The sequence below is a fragment of the Mus caroli genome, chromosome 10 (genome assembly GCF_900094665.2).
Source record: "Mus caroli chromosome 10, CAROLI_EIJ_v1.1, whole genome shotgun sequence".
Taxonomy (NCBI): domain Eukaryota; kingdom Metazoa; phylum Chordata; class Mammalia; order Rodentia; family Muridae; genus Mus; species Mus caroli.
Genome location: NC_034579.1, coordinates 86,662,596 through 86,682,927, shown reverse-complemented (window position 1 = coordinate 86,682,927; position 20,332 = coordinate 86,662,596). Strand labels below are relative to the sequence as shown.

Sequence of the window (20,332 nt, the reverse complement as noted above, 5' to 3'; positions counted from 1 at the left end):
GAGAGAGAGAGAGAGAGAGAGAGAGAGAGAGAGAGAGAGAGAGAGAGGAGAGAGAGCGCTTTAAGGAAGAGGACACATAGTCAGAGAGGACTAGCATGGCCTGTGTCTTTCATTTAGCAATCTGGTGGCCATTGTTGCTGGCTTTTTTTCCCCCTCTCTTATAGCTTTGCTTTGTCCTGGTTGTTTCCAGCATCCCATACCGGGCATCTTCCTGGAAACCCCCCTTTCTTCAAGTTTCACATTTCATTTCTTAAAGGATGCTTGCCACAACCATGCCATCTGAAATTGCTCCTCTAAATTCCTTTACCCAGCAAATGGCTCAAGGAGCCTATCTCACCGGTCAGAGCTCAGAGCTACTTTAGGTTTTGAATTGCATTTATTGGTTGCTAGGGTTCTTGCAAGCTTTAAGAAGGTTTGTTGTGGTCACTGACATAATCAGGATGGCATCAGCAGTGCCTAATGTGTAGTGGGTATGCAGTACCTGTTCAATGGATGACCTTGTGACTGTGGAAATGATGAGGAGGACAGTGGGAGTCTTTGTCTTGTGGGGGGTAGGGGTGCTAAGTTGCATTTTGCATCTGCAGGGATTCAGTCTGGAGTAATTGCCCTTCAGAAAGCATGGGGCTAGAGGTGGGGCTTGTGCTCACCTTGAAAATGTTTTACCACCGTCTGGGCCTCCATCTCATTTTATATGTGTCTTTATATTGGAAGGAGCGTGTTCACGTATTCAATGGAAAGAGCCATCAAAGGGGAAGAGCCTTGCAACAGAAGAGAATGGCTTTTGGTGAAGCTAGGACCTTGAGGCAGAGACTGGGGTGCAGACCGGATGGTGGGGCATTCCTTATGCTAAGGTGGAAAGGAAGGAAGGGTGAAAACTTAGGCTCTCTGAAGGAAGGTTTGTTAGGCTGGAAGGTGAAGGCATTCTTGCTGAGTAGGAGGGACTCTCTCAGTGATTCTGGTTCAGAGCACAGCCAAGGTTGCTAAGATCAGAGATTTCAGGAGAAATATGAGAGTAGACACAGGAAAGAGGAAAGTGGGAGGGAAGCAAAATGTTGGCAAAGCATTGGAGAGGCTAGGGGATGCTGCTGGTGACTGTGCCTCTATGGGATTTCTGAGATGAGCATTTCCTCAGCATCCAGGCTCACTTAGAGCATCATCTTGCTCCCATCAAGGACAGTGAGTCTTCCTTTCTTAGATTTGTCTACAAACCTTGTGGGATGGAGTATGTCTCCTGTTGTAGGATCCTTATATAATACAACTACTACCATGCTCTCCATTCTATAAAGAATTGGATGTCTAAAGTCATGAGAAAATGTGCCAGCCATGCTTGTAATCAAAACAATGACTCCCATCAAAGTGGGGAAGAATAGCATGCTGGGAAAATCATAGCTCCGTGCACCAGCAGATACTAATTGGTGAAGGATGTGGTCTGTCTGAAAGCATGCTTGTTGCCTGTTATTAAACTGTACTTATGTAGGCAGTTGGGGTGGGGTGGGTAAGTGGGGAGCAAAGGGAAGGCAGGTGAAGTTGGCATACAGTGTCCTTTTGATTTGCAACTCTGTTGAAAGTATGGATGTACTGTGTGAGCTGTGATTAGAGGAAGTAAAAATGTGAAAGTATTATATGGCAATGGTAACACCGAGCTGGAACTCTATATAGATTCTTTTATTTTTATGGCCTTAGGAGGTAGATACTGTTGTGTTCACATTACAGACAAGAAGAGAAAACATTACCAGTAAGCAGAGGGACCTTTTTATTCAAGCCCTAGTCTGGCTAAGTGTTCCATCTGCTGGGCTATCAAGCTTGTTTGGCACTGTGTGCTTTAGGCTGTGGTCATCTCTAAATGCACAGCACTCGAGAAATAAGTTGGTATTTTTAAGTGATCATATGAGGTAAGCACTCTATGTTAAGTTATTGAGGTGGTATGGTAATTCCACCACAACCAACATACTCACAGGTTTTATATTGAGCTATTACAACCTTGGCTTCTGACTTAAATCTCTTGAAAAGAATCTGAGACCCATGTAGCTAGAAGCATATTTGGTCCGTGCTTTTCGGTTTAAGACACTAAAAATTTCTTAGCATCTTGAACTCAGCTCATTAACATGCTTATAACTGTGTTGGGCCTTGGGTATATCTCTATGAAATGCTTAAAATTTTCTTTTATAAGGCAAAGTCCACTCATGATAGGTTCCACACCAGATCACTGCTTTTAGGACCTCAGAATTTCTTGTGGCACAAAAACATTTGGTGGTAATGCTTTTAATTCTTCACAACAAATATTGTGATGCCCCAGAGCCTAGAAACATTTGGTGTTCTCATTATTTAACAGCATCCTATTCTCCCTTCAACTGTTTAATAATGCATGTGTAATTTGTTATAATCTCAGCAGGGTTTGAAGAAGTGAGACTAGCTTGCTTTATAGGTTATTCTTGGGTGGAGGGTAACTTGCTCGCTCACTAAGTTCCATCTGGGAGATAACCTTAGATGTGGCTTTTTTTGAACATTCTGTCCATGACCTCTATCTTGAGTCTTGATCTGATTTGACATTTTAAGTTCTCTGATCGGGCTGGTGAGTCCTTAGGTTCGTTGTAATTTTCAGCCTTTGGCAGCTATGTTTTATTAATGTCTCTGGGCATTGGGATGGATATGATCAAGTGTGTAGAAGGCCTACTTCATCTTCCTCTCAGGGTTCCTTCCTTGGTAGACCCAACACTCAGGTGTGATTAGCGTTTCCTTGCTACATGGGTCCAGTGAAATGCATAATAGCCCACCGCCTACATTCCTCTTTCTCCCTCTCCATGTCAAGCTATTGAAATACTATTAAGGACTTTCAAATAGTTTCTGGGATGATCTGTGGAAAATTTCAGAGGGCAGTTCCCTTGAGAGAGACCCATGGGGGCGAGCCTGAGCTCATGATGTTTTCTTTCTGCTTTGATCCGTTATATCTCTTGGAAACGGAGATAGCCACCCCACCCCGACTCCTACCACCACCAGAACCCTAATTAGGTTACAAGGGAAAAGGTGTGCTAAAGCTCTTTATAAAAAAAAAAAAGGAAAAGGAAATGAAAAAAAAAGTAAAACAGTTTTGGAAAAATATGAAAAGTAGTCAGTTATCAGTAGAGGTTGGATAAGGACAAATAATCAGCAGGGCAAGCTCATTCAGACCTCTATTTTAATTACAGTTTCAAGGTTTAGCCTGTCAGTTGTATTCCTTCAGCACCTGACATGATGCCCAGTATGCATAAGTGTTCCATATATGTAGTCATGTGACACTTCACGACAGGGACAAACTATGAGAAGGGCATCACTGGGCAGTTTCATTGGTGTGCGAATGATAAGTAAAGGCCCGTAATGTCATTAGGTGATGTAAGCTGGTCGGACTTCCATCTTGCTAAACAGAGTTGCTATGTCAGAAAAACGTGGGTTTTAAAAATGTGTATATAGCTGTAGTGATGTAAGTCTCCCTATATGAAATGCTTATTTCAAAACAGACACTTTCTCAGATTCTTGACACAAAACTTAAAGCAGTAACCCTCCTAGGTAAATGTTATAAACAAAATGTAATTTATATTTAAAAGCTAAGCTTGGAGAGAGTAACTCTCCCAAATTATTTTATTTATTTTAAAAATTAAAACATTACACTATTTCTCCTCCCTCCAACCCCTTCTCTATCCCCCCTCTGTTAAGCTTATGACCTCTTTCTAAAATTATTGTTACACACACACAAATGAATATAAATGCAACCTATTGAATCATTAGTGTTTCTTGTATGTATTAAACATTCTTAGGGATGCCGACTGGTATTGAATAACCAACTGGGGAGTGGTTAGCCCTGGAAAAGACTCAGATGCCCTCTCTCAATAGTTGTTAATTTTCTGTAACTCTTCATCTAAGCATGGGATCCATGCATTTGGGATGCGTTTGTGTTTCTGACCAATGTGTAAAAGCTTTCAGATTTTTCTTGGCTTGTTGTTATAGGCCAAATGTTTCTGATTCTTCAACATCCATGTGCTGAAATTCTTGTCCTAGTGTGATATTAGAGGCAGGGCTTTTAGGAGGTGAGTAGGTCATGAGGTCACAAGGTCATGAGGGTAGAGCCCTCACAGGTGGAATTGTGTCCTTTGAAGGAAGCACAGGAGAGCACACAAGGTCTCTTTTGTGACATGATAGGGACACCTATCAGGTAGCTATCAGCAATCAGGAGAGAGTGCCCTCACCAGGACCTGAGCATGTTGGCAGCCTAGTCTAAGACTTCCAACATTCACATCTGTGAAGCTGAGTTTCTTTTGCTTATAAGTCATGTGGCCTATGGTAATTTGTTATAGTAGGCAGAACTGACTGAGGTATTTGCTTATCTTCTATCTCTGATCTCAGTCTCTAAGCAGAAGATAAAACTAGAAGCTAATGAATTCTTGCAAGACAAAGAACAAATCTACAGACTTGACCGTGGTGTTGTTGTAGATAAAGATAGGGGTGTGAGAGATTGCATATGAGGAATACAGAATGTGTTTTGCTGAGAATACAGAAGTGGGAGACTGAGGCAGGATGATTGAGATTAGCTCACAGAAGAAATTCCTAATAAAATACATCCAAGCCATATAGTTTTGAAGACCTGCAGTCATTAACTTGTTAACAGAATTCTTTGAGCACATATCATGTAACAGATAGCAGATACTAGGGGTATAGTAGTGACAAAATGGTCAAAGTCTTTGTCTTCAATGAACCTCACCCAAGTGCATGGCAAGTAAGTCACAGTATGTCAGAATGCAACAGTGATTTGGAGATAGTCTGGGATGAGAAATGCTTTGTTAAAAGGGGGATGGAGGAAGGCCTCACTGAGAAGTTAATAGCTAAGAAATAATCTCAAGGAGTTTAGAACTCAAGACGTATGATACCAGAGAGAAGAATATTCTAGAGCAGTGGTTCTTAACCTCCCTAGTGCTGTAATCCTTTAACACAGTTCCTCATGTTATCATGACCCCCAAAGCATAAAATTATTTTTATTGCTAGTTTATAAATGTAATGTTTGCTAGTGTTATGCAACTTAATGTAAATGCCTGATATGTATGTAGTATATCTGATATGTATCCCCTGTGAAAGGGGTCCTGATCCATAGGTTGAGAACCACTATTCTAAACCAAAGTGAGGCAGCTGTGTTAAGCCTGTGGACTGGAAGCATGAGTGATGGATGAGACGGGCAGAAATGGTAGGAGGCAGGCAGCACAGTCTGGGGAGTTGGCTCCCATATGATTGTTCTGAGAATTATAGTGTTTTCTGAAGGTGATAGAGAGAGCAGAACTGTTTGGATCAACAAGTGACACAGGAGAGTTTACATTTTAAAAGGAATCATCTAGAAACTGTGTTGGAGGTGTATAGTAGGCATAGCTGGGTTACAGGGGAGGAGGCAATTTATGAGGCAATTGTTTTAATTCCAAAGGAAGTAGCCGGCCCTTGTCATAGTGGATGTGGAAAGGAGTTCTTGAGAGCTGGTGAGACTTGAGAGGTTTTCTGAAGGGTGGTGGCGAGTCTACCATTTGTTGTGGAGTTGATTTGAGACCTGGAAGGAGAAGAGTTAAAGATGGTTCTAGCTTTTGGATGAACATCTGTAAAGATGAAGTCATTCTCTACTGAGATGGGAAAGACTGGAAAGAGTTGATGCTTTGTGTGTGTGTGTGTGTGTGTGTGTGTGTGTGTGTGTGTGTGTGTGTGTATGTGTGTGTGTGCATGCACCTGTGTACAAAATTCAGGCTGGGATCATGTCAGCTGGGGTTGAGTTTGTCTCTTGCACTCATAGCAATGTGAACCTTTAGATAGATGAGTGAGGGTTTCAGGAGGGGTTGGAGCCAGAGACAAAAATTTGGGATCCACCAGAACATTGCTGTTTAAACACAAGACCAAGGATGATCTTTCTGGGGGCGAAGTGTAAATTAAGAAGGGAGGAAAGGCACCTAAGCATGATACCTGGGGTCCCAAGGCTGAGAGGTTGGGTTGAGAAAGCCAAAAGAACCAGTATGAGTGATCCTGTAGGCTGGAGATGGACTTGGTTCTAAAGGGGAGACATGTGATTGAGGTGAGTTCTTGAGGAGATGGGAAGCAATGAGTGTTGGCAGCTGTTTTTTGGAGGTGGGATTTTGGTATAAACTGGAACAGAGAAATAGAAGACAGCCTGATGGAAAATGACCCAAAGGAGAGAGCATTTTCATTTTTAAAGATGGGAGAAATAACGGCAAGAATGCTGTTGGGAATGATTTCACAGAGGGGGAGAATGGATGCCTTGAAGTTGGAGGGAATTGCGACTCTCTAGAGCGAGGCCTCCGTGGGCAGATAGACCTGGTTTCAGGGACTGGATGAATATTTTCCAAATCTCCCAGGCTTCCTCTGATTCCTTATTTTCCATGGAATGAGCAAGAGTCATCCGCCCTTCTTCCCAGCTGATCTCCCTGGTAGCCTTGTCACAAATCTCAGTCAAGGGAAATAACACAGTGCTCATGTTGTAGGAGAAAGTCTCTCAGCCACTGTGCCTCTTTGTGCTATGCCCTACACGAATGCAGCTGGTACCTAACGTTTCTAAGATACCCATTGTATGTGTGAGTCCGTCTGAGAAACAAGTCCCTGATTCTGCAATGCAGATAATAAAGGCGACACCTTTAATGAAGGCTTCAGCACTGGGGTGGACCCTTTTGTTCAATGGGATAGCAGAGTCTACTCACTGTGTCTTTAACTCCCCACCATCCTACTGTCTGTTTGTCCTTATGTTTGTCCTGGCTCAAAATATTTCTATCCTCAGGACCACCTCCTTGAATTCCAGAGTATGATGCTGATCTGCCAGGCCCCTCCATGCCTTATTGTAAAATAAGGGTAATAATGGCCAACATTTCTTGTGGTCGTTTTAAGGATTCAACCAATCATAGTAATTTATTAGACTTCTGGCTGGAGAGGTATCAGTGTACCCTTTCCTGCCTCTGTTTATTTCTGTCTTCTTTACTTCTTTCAGTTTATCATTTAATCAGATTCTCTTTGCAAATGAGTCGTTAATTCTCCGGTGTTGGAAAGCCTTATCTAGTCAGCTAGGAGAGGTGGTCCTGTCCTTTAACCTCCTAGTGTTCTGTTAACTAGGAAGTGTCTACATTGCCAAAATCTTAACGTTTTTAAGGGATGTTTTACTTGTTCGACTTACTGAAGAAGTAAATCCTTAGGTATTCAATTTGGAATCCTGTATGTAAGTCCACTCTCCAATAGCTCTCATCTGTGTGCAGCCCATCTGAAGTCCAGTCCAATTCCTGGACCACTCTCACTGCCCAGAGACCAAGCAGCATCTCTCCCACGGGATCCCCTCTCTATCTCATGCCAGAGTACCTGATTAACTCCAGACCCACACAGGGCCTCAGCTGCCTTTTTCTTCCCTTCTGAGATCAGCTGCCAGTCTCCAGGATTTTTTTTTTTTTTAACTCCTTTCGTCTGTTTCCCAAGGCACCTGGGCTTTGAAGAGGCTGTTGAAAAAGAGTAGATTATTTCATTTTTTATGAAAAAGTAGGAGGCTTCATAAGGAAAATTGGCAAGATCTAAAGTTATTTGCATTTCATAAGAATAAAAAATTTCAAAACTTTGAAATATGCTAAGAAAAAAATTCATCTACGTGTCAAATGCCTGCTACAGATTGAAGCTTTTGAATTCAGCAACTGAGAGTCTGGGCCGAGGTCTCTGAGTTAGAACTGTCTGGTGACTCATTGGCTTGGTATTGCTCTCATCCCTTGGCAATGTTCTCCTCTATTTCAGAGCAGAAACTAGCCAAACAGCTTGTCTCTGTGCCTTTGGATGTGAGTGACACTCTGAGATGCTTCAGAGAGACCCTGGAAAAGTCCAAATATCATAACAGATCGGTCCGACACAGCAGAAAGCTGCTTTCTTTATTTCTTGCACAGACACAAGGTAAAGGTTCATTTTTTTTATTATTAGATATTTTCTTTATATACATTTCAAATGCTATCCTGAAAGTTCCCTATACCCTCCCTCCGCCCTGTTCCCCTAACCACCCACTCCTTCTTCTTGGTCCTGGCATTCTCCTGTCTTGTATGAGGCTATGCCAGTGCCTGGCAAATACAGAAGTGGATGCTCACAGTCATCTATAAAATGGAACACAGGGCCCCCAATGGAGGAGTTAGAGAAAGTACCCAAAGGAGCTGAAGGAGTCTGCAACCCTATCGGTCCAACAACAATATGAACTAACCAGTACCCCCAGAGCTTGTATCTCTAGCTGCATATGTAGCAGAAGATGTCCTAGTCGGCCATTGCTGGGAAGAGAGGCCCCTTGGTAAAGGTTCATTTTCTGTCCCTTGATCTGTACTTATGCTGGATATCATCCCACTGAGTGTTCCACACTCATAATCCTCTTTTCCCAGCATGCTTTCCCCTGGCAGCCATTTTTCATCCCTCCCCTCTCCCTCTCCCTCTCCTCTCTCTTTCTCTCTCTATCACACACACACACACACACACACACACACACACACACACACACATTCCTGACTGCTTTTAAACTTTCTGCTCACTTAGCCAACTTCCTGTAGTAGAGTGCACATAAAGGAAAAGAGTGTCCACTAAAGCTTTGATTCCACGCCTCGTAGTTCTTGGAGCTTTCTTTGCAGGTGTAGAGCTATAATTATTTTCATTCAGGAGATGATTGCATCATACCAAGTTAAGAAGAGCTAGACTGAGAATTTTGGCTTCTTTTAAAAGACACTGAAATGGGAGGATGTTTTCATTTTAATCCCAAGTGTGGGATACGGTGTTCCTTCGCATCACCTGACTATGATTTGCCTCGTGCTCTAGCAGAGGCATGATCTTGCCAGCTGCAAATAGTTTCTGTGATTGTATGACATTTGGAGTTCTAGGGCTCTTCAGAGGGTTTATAAATCCTAAGGTCCCAAGAGGCAGGGTGGGGTTGTTGTTGGTTCGTAGGTTGGTTGTTGGTTGCTGTTGGTTGTGGTTTGTTAAGTAGTTGTTCACAAAGAAGAAGAAATTAGATATCCTGACAGTGAAGATCAAACTTGCCCTAAAGAACTTGATGCACCTAACCAGCAGGAAGTAGTCTGACAATAATTGCCCCCTTTCCCTCTGTCTACCTTCCTCTCCTAACCAATGTTAAGAGGTTGCAAGTGGAGAAAGGTGGAAGAGAGAAGAACCTGCAAAGTAGTAAAAGATGATTGCACAGAGCCTTTTACCAGGTGCCAGTTGTCAGTCTCAAAGAAATCGATACCCTTTAGAATAAGCATCCACAAAATGTCTCTCACAGGGACTGAGGAGGAAGTCAAAAAGGATGTTGGAATGTATACAGCATGAAGGCAGGAGGGAGGCTTTAGAGGGGAGAAAGGGGGTCAGCCAATGGAACAAGGGAGGTCAGGTGAGTAAGGACAAGTGGGTGTTGGGGAGATAGCTCGGCAGGTAAAACGTTTCTCATACAAGCTCGAGGAGTGAACCCACGTCAAACTGAGCATGCTGCTAACACCAAAGTTGAGCAAGTGGCTCCTGGTGCTCAGTGGCCAGCCAGCCTAGCTCAATTGGTATGCTAAATTGGTTCTCCACATTCACAACCTCCAATTGCTAAGTATTTTATGGATGCATAAACATGAGTTACAAAATCCAGGAGAACTCATTAGAACCGTTCTCCCAGCTCATCCGGCAACTCACTGGATGCCGAGACATTCTTTTATTTATTTAAAAAATTTTTTATTAGATATTTTCTTCATTTACATTTCAAATGCTATCCCCTTTCCTAGTTTCCTCTCCAAAAGTCCCCTATACCCTCCCCCACCCTGCTCCCCAACCAACCCACTCCTGCTTCCTGGCCCTGGCATTCCCATGTACTGGGGGATATAATCTTCGCAAGACCAAGGGCCTCTCTTCCCATTGATGGCCGACTAGGCCATCCTCTGCTACATATGCAACTAGAGACACAAGCTCTGGGTATGTGTGTGTGTGTGTTTGTGTGTGTGTGTGTGTGTGTGTGTATGTACTGGTTAGTTCATATTGTTGTTCCTCCTATAGGGTTGCAGACCCCTTTAGCTCCTTGGGTACTTTCTCTAGCTCTTCCATTGGGGGCCCTATGTTCCATCTAATAGATGACTGTGAGCATCCACTTCTGTATTTGCCAGGCACTGGCATAGCCTCACAAGAGACAGCTATATCAGGGTCCTGTCAGCAACAGTGTCTGGGTTTAGTGGTTGTTTATGGGATGGATCCCTGGGTGGGGTAGTCTCTGGATGGTCCTTCCTTTAGTCTCAGCTCCGAACTTTGTCTCTGTAACTCCTTCCATGGGTGTTTTGTTCCCTATTCTAAGAAGGAATGACATTCTTAGTAGCTCACGCCTAGTGCTCAGGCTGTTGACATCGGTGTCCATCATAGCTTCTCCCTAGGCTCCTTTTCAATGCTTTCCTGGCCCGTTTTCTCCTTGTGTTCTCTGATCTTCTAACAAGATGGAGTTTCTCCATTCTTTTCTTCCTGTTTCACGTCAGAGCTCCATATATGTTGCTTCTCTACAAGAGGTTTCTGTCCCAGAGATGAACTAGAAACTTAACTATGCGAAACTATGTTTTTATGAAGGCAGACTCAAACTTTCCCCAGCTTGCAGAAGAAAGCAGAATATTAGCTCAGCCTTAGCCTTGCCAGCCACCCCTCTATAGTGCTGTAGTCTGTCTGTCTGTCCTGTAGTGCCTTAGCCTGCATGGCAGCCCCTCTGTAGTGTTTTTCTTAAAACATGAAGGTATAGAGCCCATCCACTGGAACAACTGCAATTTTCAGACTTCATGCTGGACCCCCAGTTCTAAGAAACTGCATCTGTCTGCTCTTAGAAATGTCCATCTGAAACACCCATCCTTCCCTAACATTTCCTCTACCTTCCTATCTTCCCTTTCTTCCCCCTTTAACCTTTTGCTTTCCCCCCCATACCTTTAGATGAAAGAGGAGGGATGGACAACTCAAAATTTACTCCAGGAAAGGTGGAGTTTTGCCTGGGAACGGAAGAGATGCACATGCCAACACCCCCCGACCTTTCTCAAGAAAACTTCCGAGTTTTTAGCTCCGTGGAGAAAAGCAAACTTCCCTTCTCACAGCTGGGGCTGGTCATTTCTTCCTACTACCAAACTATTGGTGAGGCTAGTCCCTTTACAAGTTGTCAGTATGATTGTCAATATTAATGTGAGATTGCATCTGGTCCTGAAATGTTACCTTTAAGAATAGGGCGAGGGCTGTAGAGATGAGATGGCCCAGTCAGTAAGAGTGCTGTTGCGCAAGGGCAGAGACCTTTGTTCAATCCCCCATCTAAAGGTGGAAGGAGACCGACTCCACAGTTATCTTCTGCCCTTAACATGGATTCTGTGTCATAGGATGTGCTCACCTGTAAGCACCTCGCTCTCTTTCTCTGCCTCTCCCTCTCCATCTCCTTCCCTCCCCCTCTCTCACACACACAAATACATAAACACTAATAATAAATGAATTAAAAAAATTAATAATGATGAAAGAACTCAAATGCATCCCAGCCATTTAGGCTATGCTGGAACATTCTAGAGACAGAAGCTTCCCCCCAGCCTCCTGCTATGACCCACCTGGCTATTATTGTTGGCCACTGCAAGGTCCTAGGCCACCTCTCAGGCCCTGTTCTTGTCTTGCTGGAACTGAGAAGTTCCTCTGAGCATGATGGCCCGGCCAAGTATTCCTGCTTTGTTCCAGACAATCTCACTCTTCACATCTTTCTCTCAGATGTAGCTTTTCTACAAATCCAGTAGTGCATCCTTCCCCATATTGTATGACACTCTCTCTAGTGACGCCCCTCCCCACTGCTACAGACATTGTATAATTCTCCAAGTACTTGTTAAAGTAAAACCGGCAATTCATATGTAGTATGTGATTTCTGAAAGTTCATTACTGAGCTGTAAAGATAAAATAAGGGTGAACACAGAGCAACTCTGTAGCTAGATCCCATGGTCTAATATATAAATGTGAGAGTACATGTGCTCCCATTCCGCCCGAGGAGTCTCCATGACGACCGGAGTAGATTGACACAGGTGTGCTATATCGTCGAATTAAGTTCTAATCAGCACTGTGAGTTTGGCTCTCTACAAAGCCAAGCACCACAATGGCTATATTTTTTGGGAAATTCAGGGCAGTTAGAAATCAAACAAGAATACTTTAAAAAGAAACCCTTATAAAATAAAGTTAGATAGTGGACTTCATGAATAGGGACCTCACTTTCTTTGGTCACTGTGGGACAAGTTTTGGCAAGACATCCTGCATCCCCGGTTGTTATTGGCCATGTTCCTGTGGATACCTCTTTGTGACAGAGCAGGAAACCCCTGTCTGAGGTCTCAGAAATGCCCTCTAGGATCTATTGCTGCAACCATTGGAAAGTACTGACATATCTGTTGCTTTCTTCTGGCTAGACAACCCTAATTATTTATGCATTTATTAGAAAGCTGATACAGTACTCTCTCTACTCCCCCACCCAACCCCATTTAGGTAAAAGGAAAAATCTGATCTATTAGGATCTTTTCAGACCTCCTTGGACCTTTCTGTCCATTACAGTGCAATCTCTATCTCTCCAAGTGGCGCTCAGGGGCCTCTAGAATTTAGGCACTACTTTCTCTTGAGGCTCCCAGTCTATCCTCTTTAGAAAACCAAATTTCAGCTTCATTCTTACATCTCTGGCCTTTCCCCCAACAAGTCTCGTTAACCACCTTTTCCTGTCTGGCTTCACTCTGTAATTCTGGGGGCCTTAGCTCAATCTCAAATCCCTCAGTGTTCAAACAGAGTCCCGTTTGCTCTTTCTCTGGTTATATATAGCATGTGGCATTTGAAAACACTATTAGCTTGAGGGTTTTATTTTTCCCCACTGCAATCTCCACAGTTAAGAAATAATGCAGTTAAAGAATATTCTTGCAAACATAAAGGGAATATTTTCCTTTGAACTGACATTTGTTCTTTTACTTGATTAAAAATACAGATGTTCTCCAAACCAGCAATCAAAGGAGCCTTAAAGTTCAGTCCCTGCATTCCCTTGGAAGCCTCCTCCTCTTTGCAGATAAGAAAAGGTATCATCCCAGAAGTTTGTAAAGGCACACACTTTTGTTTGTTCGATTAAAAAAAAATTAGGAAAAACCTTTTCTCTCATAATGTGAGTCCTATCATAGCACGGGCGTTGCTCTACTTCATCTATCACGTGACCCGAAACAGGCCGTCACAAGGAGCAATCACCGTAGTTTTATCCTCTGACATTTGCTTCTGGATTTTCCTCCCAGAAGGCTGGTTTGACTCCTGGCCCCAGGGCATGTCCCGCTCACTGTTCTCTCTGTCTTAGGGCTGCTTTTAAATGTTGGAGCCAAGCTCTGGATGACATCTTCAGAAAACCAGATGTGCTGCACAACTGGAAAGAATTTGGCACCTCCCTCCCCGGTGCCCCCAGCAGCTCCTCACCTCCTGGTTTCAAAGACTACAGTGAAGAATTTCTATCGAAATTTGGCATCTGGGGGTGTTTGCAAGGGGCAATGATCACAGCGAAGATAGCGCAGTGAGTGTGAGCGAGGGGCGAGCCTCACCCCAGCCCCTGGCCACCTTTGCTTCCTCCAAGGTTATATCCACCTTTAGGGTGATGCAATCTCATCTTGTGATATTTTTATTTATGACTCTCCTCCTGTGACATTTCTTTGGACCCAGGAGATGAGTCCTTCCTAGGCACAGACCTTGATTTATTGAAGCTTCCCAGGTGCAAGTATGGCGTTAGCTTTCACTAGTACTTGAGTAACAGAGCCATGGTCCCTGGCATCATTGCTATGGGGGACACCTGTCACAGTCACAGTGTTAGAGACCTGATGCCGAAGAGTGACACAGGGCTGATGCCTTCCCAAGCCCTCCCCCGTGGCTTGTAGTGTGGCGGTCACTTTCGTCTGCTCCTCACATGTCTGTCTCTCTAGATCTGTCCGTATTTTAAATCTCTTCTTCTTACAAAACCCCACAAATCATGTGGGACAAGGGCTCATCCCTGACCTGTTAAATCATTTCCATTTGAGTGCCTCCCTAGTGTGCTGTGTTCTAAGGTCACCGGGAGTCATAACAGCGAGTTTCCCCGCCTATGGCATGGTAGCATTTGTTCCCTGCTGCTGTTGTAACAAAACACATTTCTGTAGCTCCCTGGTGCTAAGGATTAACATGCCAGGTGAGCACTGACCACTGAACTACAAACCCATCCTAAGCTCACATTTATTGTCTTACACTTAGGAAGTTCTGAAATCCTAAAGTCAAGGCATTGAGGGGTCGCCACTCCTCTGAAAACTCCAGGGCAGAGTCCGTTCCCTGGGTCTTTCCCACTTTAGGATCCTTTTACATCCTGTGGTTTACGGACCTATCTTAAGCTTTACAATCAACAGTATACTACTAATGTCTTGCTCTTTTTCCACCCTTTGCTCCAGCCCTCTCTGACCTTAATGTCCATCCTCATATTTCCTTCTGCTTCTCAGTCCTCCTGGTCCTTCTAGTACAAGTACCATCCTTTACACTGGACCTGTCAAGACAATTGCAGATATTTACCCCACCTCAAGGTCTTTAATACAACTGCATCTGCATACCTTCTTTTGCCATAAATAGTAATATTTTCCCAAGTTGTCAGTCAGGGTTATGGTACACATGTCTCTCTGGCCGTGGTCCAGCCTTCTACATGTTCATCACAATGCTGTGTGCACCGTTAACAACTCACACAAATGTAGGAAATTCCAAAAGTCCAGGGTAGGAGAGATATCACTTCTGCAGTCACTTCTTTCGTCCATCCAAAGGGTGTGATGAAGAAAACTCTACACTGTATTCTGAGCTATATAGCATATTGAATGGCAAAACATCTTCTGGCTTTCACAAAGTTGCTACTTTTGGAAGTAGAGAAAGTAATAAATTCCCCTAACAGTATTAAATATTACCATCTATCAATTTTGACTTTGTATCCCTGGGAAGGAACGGGTCCTTAAACTGAAAGCCAAACAGATACATACACACGTTCAAACACACATGCACGTGAACACAGAGAGCTGACCTGTGACTTGGTAGAGTTCAGTGTGACCTACAAATCGAGAATGGAGGATTGGCACCCGGGAAGGAACAGTCATTGCTGAGGGCACCCTTAGCTTGGATTCTCGGAAATTATCTCCCAGTGATTCCAAGCAAGAAAGCTGTTCCCAGCTGCAAGTGTGACTTCCACGGAAGACATGAGTCCACAGGGACTTTACTGTTCTCATACTCTCAGGGCAGAGGACACTCGTGAGTGCAGAGTCCCACCTCTCACACCCACACAGAAGAATTCACAAGCCGAGCCAGCTGCCTGGTTTTATTTATCTAAGTAAGATTTAAGAGAAGATAATTTGGTTTATAGCTGCAAAGGCAGGTTGCAAGAGTCACATAAAGGAAATGCAAACTGGTCCAAGGGACCTAACAGGAGACAATCATAGTGGAAAGATGTGACTTTCATTTTGGTTGGAAAGGCTTAATGTTATCAGCAGCAACATGCCATATGGCCACAGCCTTTGGGGGCAATTATTCAACGACATCCATGGGAAACCTTCTCATTCCTCTGTTTTATTCTTGTTCTTTTTTCCCCCAAAATCTGCACTTGTAGGGATTTGCCTAGTAGAATTAACAAGATACACTCGCAAAGTTTAACTTACAACATTTACCTTAGTCTTTGAAGAAAAAAATCTTCTGAGACTGAGTTTTTTTTTTAATGTATGCTACGTCTGCACAATTAATCACTATAGTTGTTTAAATAATCATAGAGTTTATTAAATCCACAAATAGAAAAGTGGCTTATGTAATATATTCATATATAGAGTATCTGTGTTATAATTTTAATCTTAATATCCACAAGCCTTTGTCTCTTTGTGTGCAACTATAAGAGAAAAAGTCTAGAAGAAAATCAAAGCATTGCCAGTGGTAGGATTTGGAGTAACTTTTCATTTTCTTCTAGACTTTTTCTTAAGTTTTATTGCATACATTTCTCACCCCCACCCACTAATGTTTTCTGAGTCCCAGACATAGCTCCAAATATAGAGGCTTTGGAATGTTGTCTACTAATTGTTTTTTCTTACTTTTGTTTAGGTTTATTAAGACTGCGAATGTTAAGAAACGAATCAACTCTTGTATATTGTCTGCATTGCTTTTCCAGGTAATGGTTCTGCTGTTTTTTTTTTTTTTTTTTTTTTGTTGTTGTTGTTGTTTTGGAGTGATGTTAGTAAACAAGTGCAGTTCATCCAGTGCCTAAAACTTGCAGGTAGCGAGGAGGAGGTAGCATGAGCTGTGCTGGGCTCTTTCCTGTGAGGGTTGCATTTGGCTGGTGCCGCCCTCCTCATTAGCACAGAACAGTCCCCTTTCAGTCCCTTTCCTCCTCTAAGGGGTAGACTTTTTCACATAGGGAAACTGAGTTTCCTATGCTCAGTAGGCGCTCTCTTAGTTACCAGCATAGAGCCAGTCTGTTTGACGCCACACCATTGCCAGGGTTACCTCATCTCTATAAATAAAGTTGTGCTGGGCCTCCTGAGAGAGCGTCATAAAGTGACGGCCAGAGATAAACTGGTTTAAGGCCATAGGAGTGTTGGTGTTTCTCAAGATTTCTCGATGAAGAAGAAAGGAGTTTTTATCTGAATCACAACATCAGAGAGTCAGGATGTAGCCAGGGGTGCCTTTGCCAAGGGTCCTGTTTGCTTTCATGCACTGAAAAATGCCCTTGCTTTGTGTGTTGTAGTTGGCTGATGGCTTCTAAAATCTGGATAGATAAATTCTCTGAGAAAGGCCTTCTTTAAATTTAAGAGCAGACTTTATAGGTTTTTTTGGTTTTTTGTTTTTGTTTTTTGTTTTTTTTTTAATGTTCCAGTATGTGTGTTTGCAAGGGGAGTGTGAGATGCAAAGTGTAAAGGGAGCTGTAGCCTGCCTCTGCTCCCCATGCCACACCTTAGCTTGCTATTCAGCCCCTCATTTATATTGTTGATGTTCTACAAAGTGTACGATTAAAAAGGGTTAGCTTCTTGTTTAATGTAATATTAAATATCACTACATTAGTAACGCTGTACCTAAAATGAGCACAAGCCTATGAGAGTTATCTTAGAAGCTGGTTAATTTTTTTAATTAAAAATTTAAAAGGTAAATAAAATGATATCACTTTCCTTCATCCCTTTCTTAATTCCATCCTCTCCTAAATTACCCCGCCCCCCCTATACATATCCTCCTGAATCCCTCTACTCTTATTTGTATGTATGTCGTTTCAAGACTGACCTCTTAGTAGTGGATAACAAATGAAGGAACTCTTCCTTGGGAAGACTGTTTCTCCCACTCTCAGTATTCCTCACTTACCTGCCGTTCTTTGTCTATGGGTGGGAGCCTGTGGGATTTCTCCTGGGTATGAGTAGAACACAGTTGGGAATTATGCTGACTCAGTAAAGTGACAGTGACAGGTGCTGCCCTAAGGTCCACGACTCACCAGCATTGGGGATTTGACCGGGTTTCCTGTCTCAGGCATGATTTAGATTTCCCTCTTGTCGAGCAGGCCTTAAGTCCAGCGGAGCTGTTGGTTACTGCCGAGCTATGAATGCCACCATTCCACCCTTGAGTGTATTGTGCCACGTTGATCACTGTTGTAGCTTGTGAATGTTATAACTAGGCAGCAATCTTAGTTGTCTTACTCCCTTGCAAGCTTGATATCACCTTCCAGCACGATTGCAGCTAGTTCTCAGGGAGAACTTCTGTCTGTTCATTTTAAAAGTGGTTTTACAAAGCAAATTAGAGACATTCAAATTCCCAACAAACTTATTCATCCTTGAAAATTGGATACCTTATACTGTTAGTAATAATCAAATTGGAAAACTTTCTTGATAATATGCATTAAATGACTTCATAATGTTTTGTCTTCAACTAATGGTTAAGCATTAAAATAATCAAAGAAATACTTCCAAATATAAATTTTGGTTTTATCAATATATCTTCTTACCTAACATGTTGCAATGAGTTACATAAGAGACACTGGTTTAGAATCTCCTCTGACTCGTTTAGACTCCAATTACCATCTCTCCTCTGGTCACCAGAGTGTTTTGAGTTAAATAGACATGGCTGGGAATCTTTTTATTCCATCATTAACGTGTAAACTCATATAGATTAATTGTTTAATCCTTCACTTGTGAAATAACAAACCTTTGTTCTAAGAGTATGTTAGGAGAGGATTAAATGAGATACTATTCACACAGAATTTACCAGCAGCATACAACACAGGCCCCACCAAATGATAATACAATGATATCTGGTTTGAAAACAGTAAGTGTACTAGTATAGTGGAACTCACAAAGCCCACCTGGAGTGACAACAGCATCAGGAACCTATGATGATGATAATATGGATAAGCACTGTTTACTGTGGCGTGCCCCACCCAGAGCTCACACAGTGCCCTTCAGGAAGTGGCAGCCGTGCCTGTCTTTGCTTGCTCGTTGGCGCGGGTGAGATACTGTATGTGGCTCTTTGTTTCACTTCTCAGAGTCTGCTCCGCACTACGCTCCCACATCCCAAAGCCGAACGTAGCTATGCTCAGTACGAAATCACCCAGCTCCTCCCCGGCATCGAGCTCTTCTCGGACAAATTCAGGGCCGACATCTGCAGTGTTATCGCAAGCCTGTATTACGTCATCCGTGAGCTGCACTATGCTAAGTACAACCTCATAGTAAGTTATGTGTAAGACCAATAGCTCCTAATTACCTATGGGTAGTGATGGGATAATGTTTTTTTATTGTAATTTTTTCATGATGTCTTCTGATCATATTTTTCTGTTTTCATGGATTTTTTTAAAAAAAATGACTCAGTGCATTTCATTAGGGTTGCTTAGCAACAGGAGCAGTGAGGAGAGAGGTTATTTACAGCACCCTGTAGAACCTTAGCAGTGTCTACACCACTGAAGAAAATGTCCCTACCCAACTCCAACCATCATTTGATCCTTAGAGCTTGTGAAACTCTCCTGTCCTACCTACCCCTAACTGCCTGTGTATCCTCAGGGAGAAGTGGGGCCTCATGGCTCTCTTCCCTCGCCATGATGAAGTGTTCCTGGGTTCAATCACGTGCAGGTTTTGTACAAGTAATCACAGCTGCTGTGTCTCAGGGGTGCCATGGCCACCCCATGCCCAGACAGCATTCCATAACACTCTCCCCTGTCCTCTAAGGCTTACTTTTTTTTTCTACCTCTCCTTCGTAGTGCTCTCTGAACTCTACAGCCAATACAGATGTCCCATCTATACCTAAGCATTAAACTGTCATTTATTCTCAAGAGTTTGACCAGTTATGCCTTGTCCCCCTGCAAAAAGAAGATTCTCTGAGCAAAGTTGACAGCAGCACTCATGTAGAGGACAAATGTAGTTATTTAGAACACAACTAGGTAGGTGCACTGTGTTCATTTAGCAAAACAACAGTAGCTTCCCCACTCAGGCCTGTGACTCTGTCGCCACAGGCTTTTTCCTGGGTTTTGGGTACTGGATGTGAGTTCCTTCTGGTGTAACACGTCTCAATTCTGATGGGAAAATGGTTGGTGACCCCTGTAACAGAGTTGCCATGATCGTACCACCAGAGACCCCGTTTATGGCAGATCAGTAGTTTAGCATGCAGTCTGAGCCCCAGCCACTGGCCTAGCAGCCTCTGGTACTATAAGGGCTAACCAGCAAGGAGGAGCCTTCCATTTTCCTTCCAGCTTGGTTTGTCTATGCGCTATGACTGTAACATATGGTATCTTAATCAACAGGGCCTCACCGTCTAGTTGGTAAGCACCCCACTGCAGTGGCAAATGCCTGTTTTGTTTTGGGGGACCCTTAGGGTGCTGTCTGTAGACTTGCAGGGAGCTAGCTTTCCCTCAGCATCAGGCTTTCCACTGAGAACCTATGACTTCTAGGACAGAAGTCTTTATCTGCCCACGTAGGCTACCTCCATTACAACTCTTCCATTATTATTATTAATTATTATTATTATTTGTAATTAGTTTACCAAGTGTCCTGTTTTCTTATGGAGTTTTCACACAGTCTGTTTTATTTGAGCTTCCTCCTCACATCCCCAGAGTCCCTGTTCTCCTTCCTGCTTTAACCTTCTGCACCCTGCACCTCCCCACTGAGACTTTCATACATGCGTGTTCTGCTACTTCCCCCACTTATACAGCCTCTTCGCTTACTGCAAGACATTTTCTAACTTAGCTTCTACTTTGCAGACTTTGCCAATGTACATATGGTTACAACTTGTAAAATCATACTTTGGATTCTTACCTATACTTCTAAGACTGGTTTTCCACAGT

General features: G+C 43.1%; 1 protein-coding gene across 1 annotated transcript in view; it reads left to right on the top strand.

Annotated features, from left to right (window-relative positions):
* Cfap54 (cilia and flagella associated protein 54) overlaps nucleotides 1-20,332 on the top strand; it is a 284,397-nt gene that overhangs the window by 127,089 nt on the left and 136,976 nt on the right. Inside the window, exons 40-45 of the mRNA XM_021174289.2 lie at nucleotides 7,780-7,932; nucleotides 10,951-11,145; nucleotides 12,995-13,082; nucleotides 13,349-13,558; nucleotides 16,126-16,192; nucleotides 18,545-18,727. Of these exons, the coding sequence (XP_021029948.1) occupies nucleotides 7,780-7,932; nucleotides 10,951-11,145; nucleotides 12,995-13,082; nucleotides 13,349-13,558; nucleotides 16,126-16,192; nucleotides 18,545-18,727 (896 nt within the window). The remainder of the gene's footprint in view (nucleotides 1-7,779; nucleotides 7,933-10,950; nucleotides 11,146-12,994; nucleotides 13,083-13,348; nucleotides 13,559-16,125; nucleotides 16,193-18,544; nucleotides 18,728-20,332) is intronic.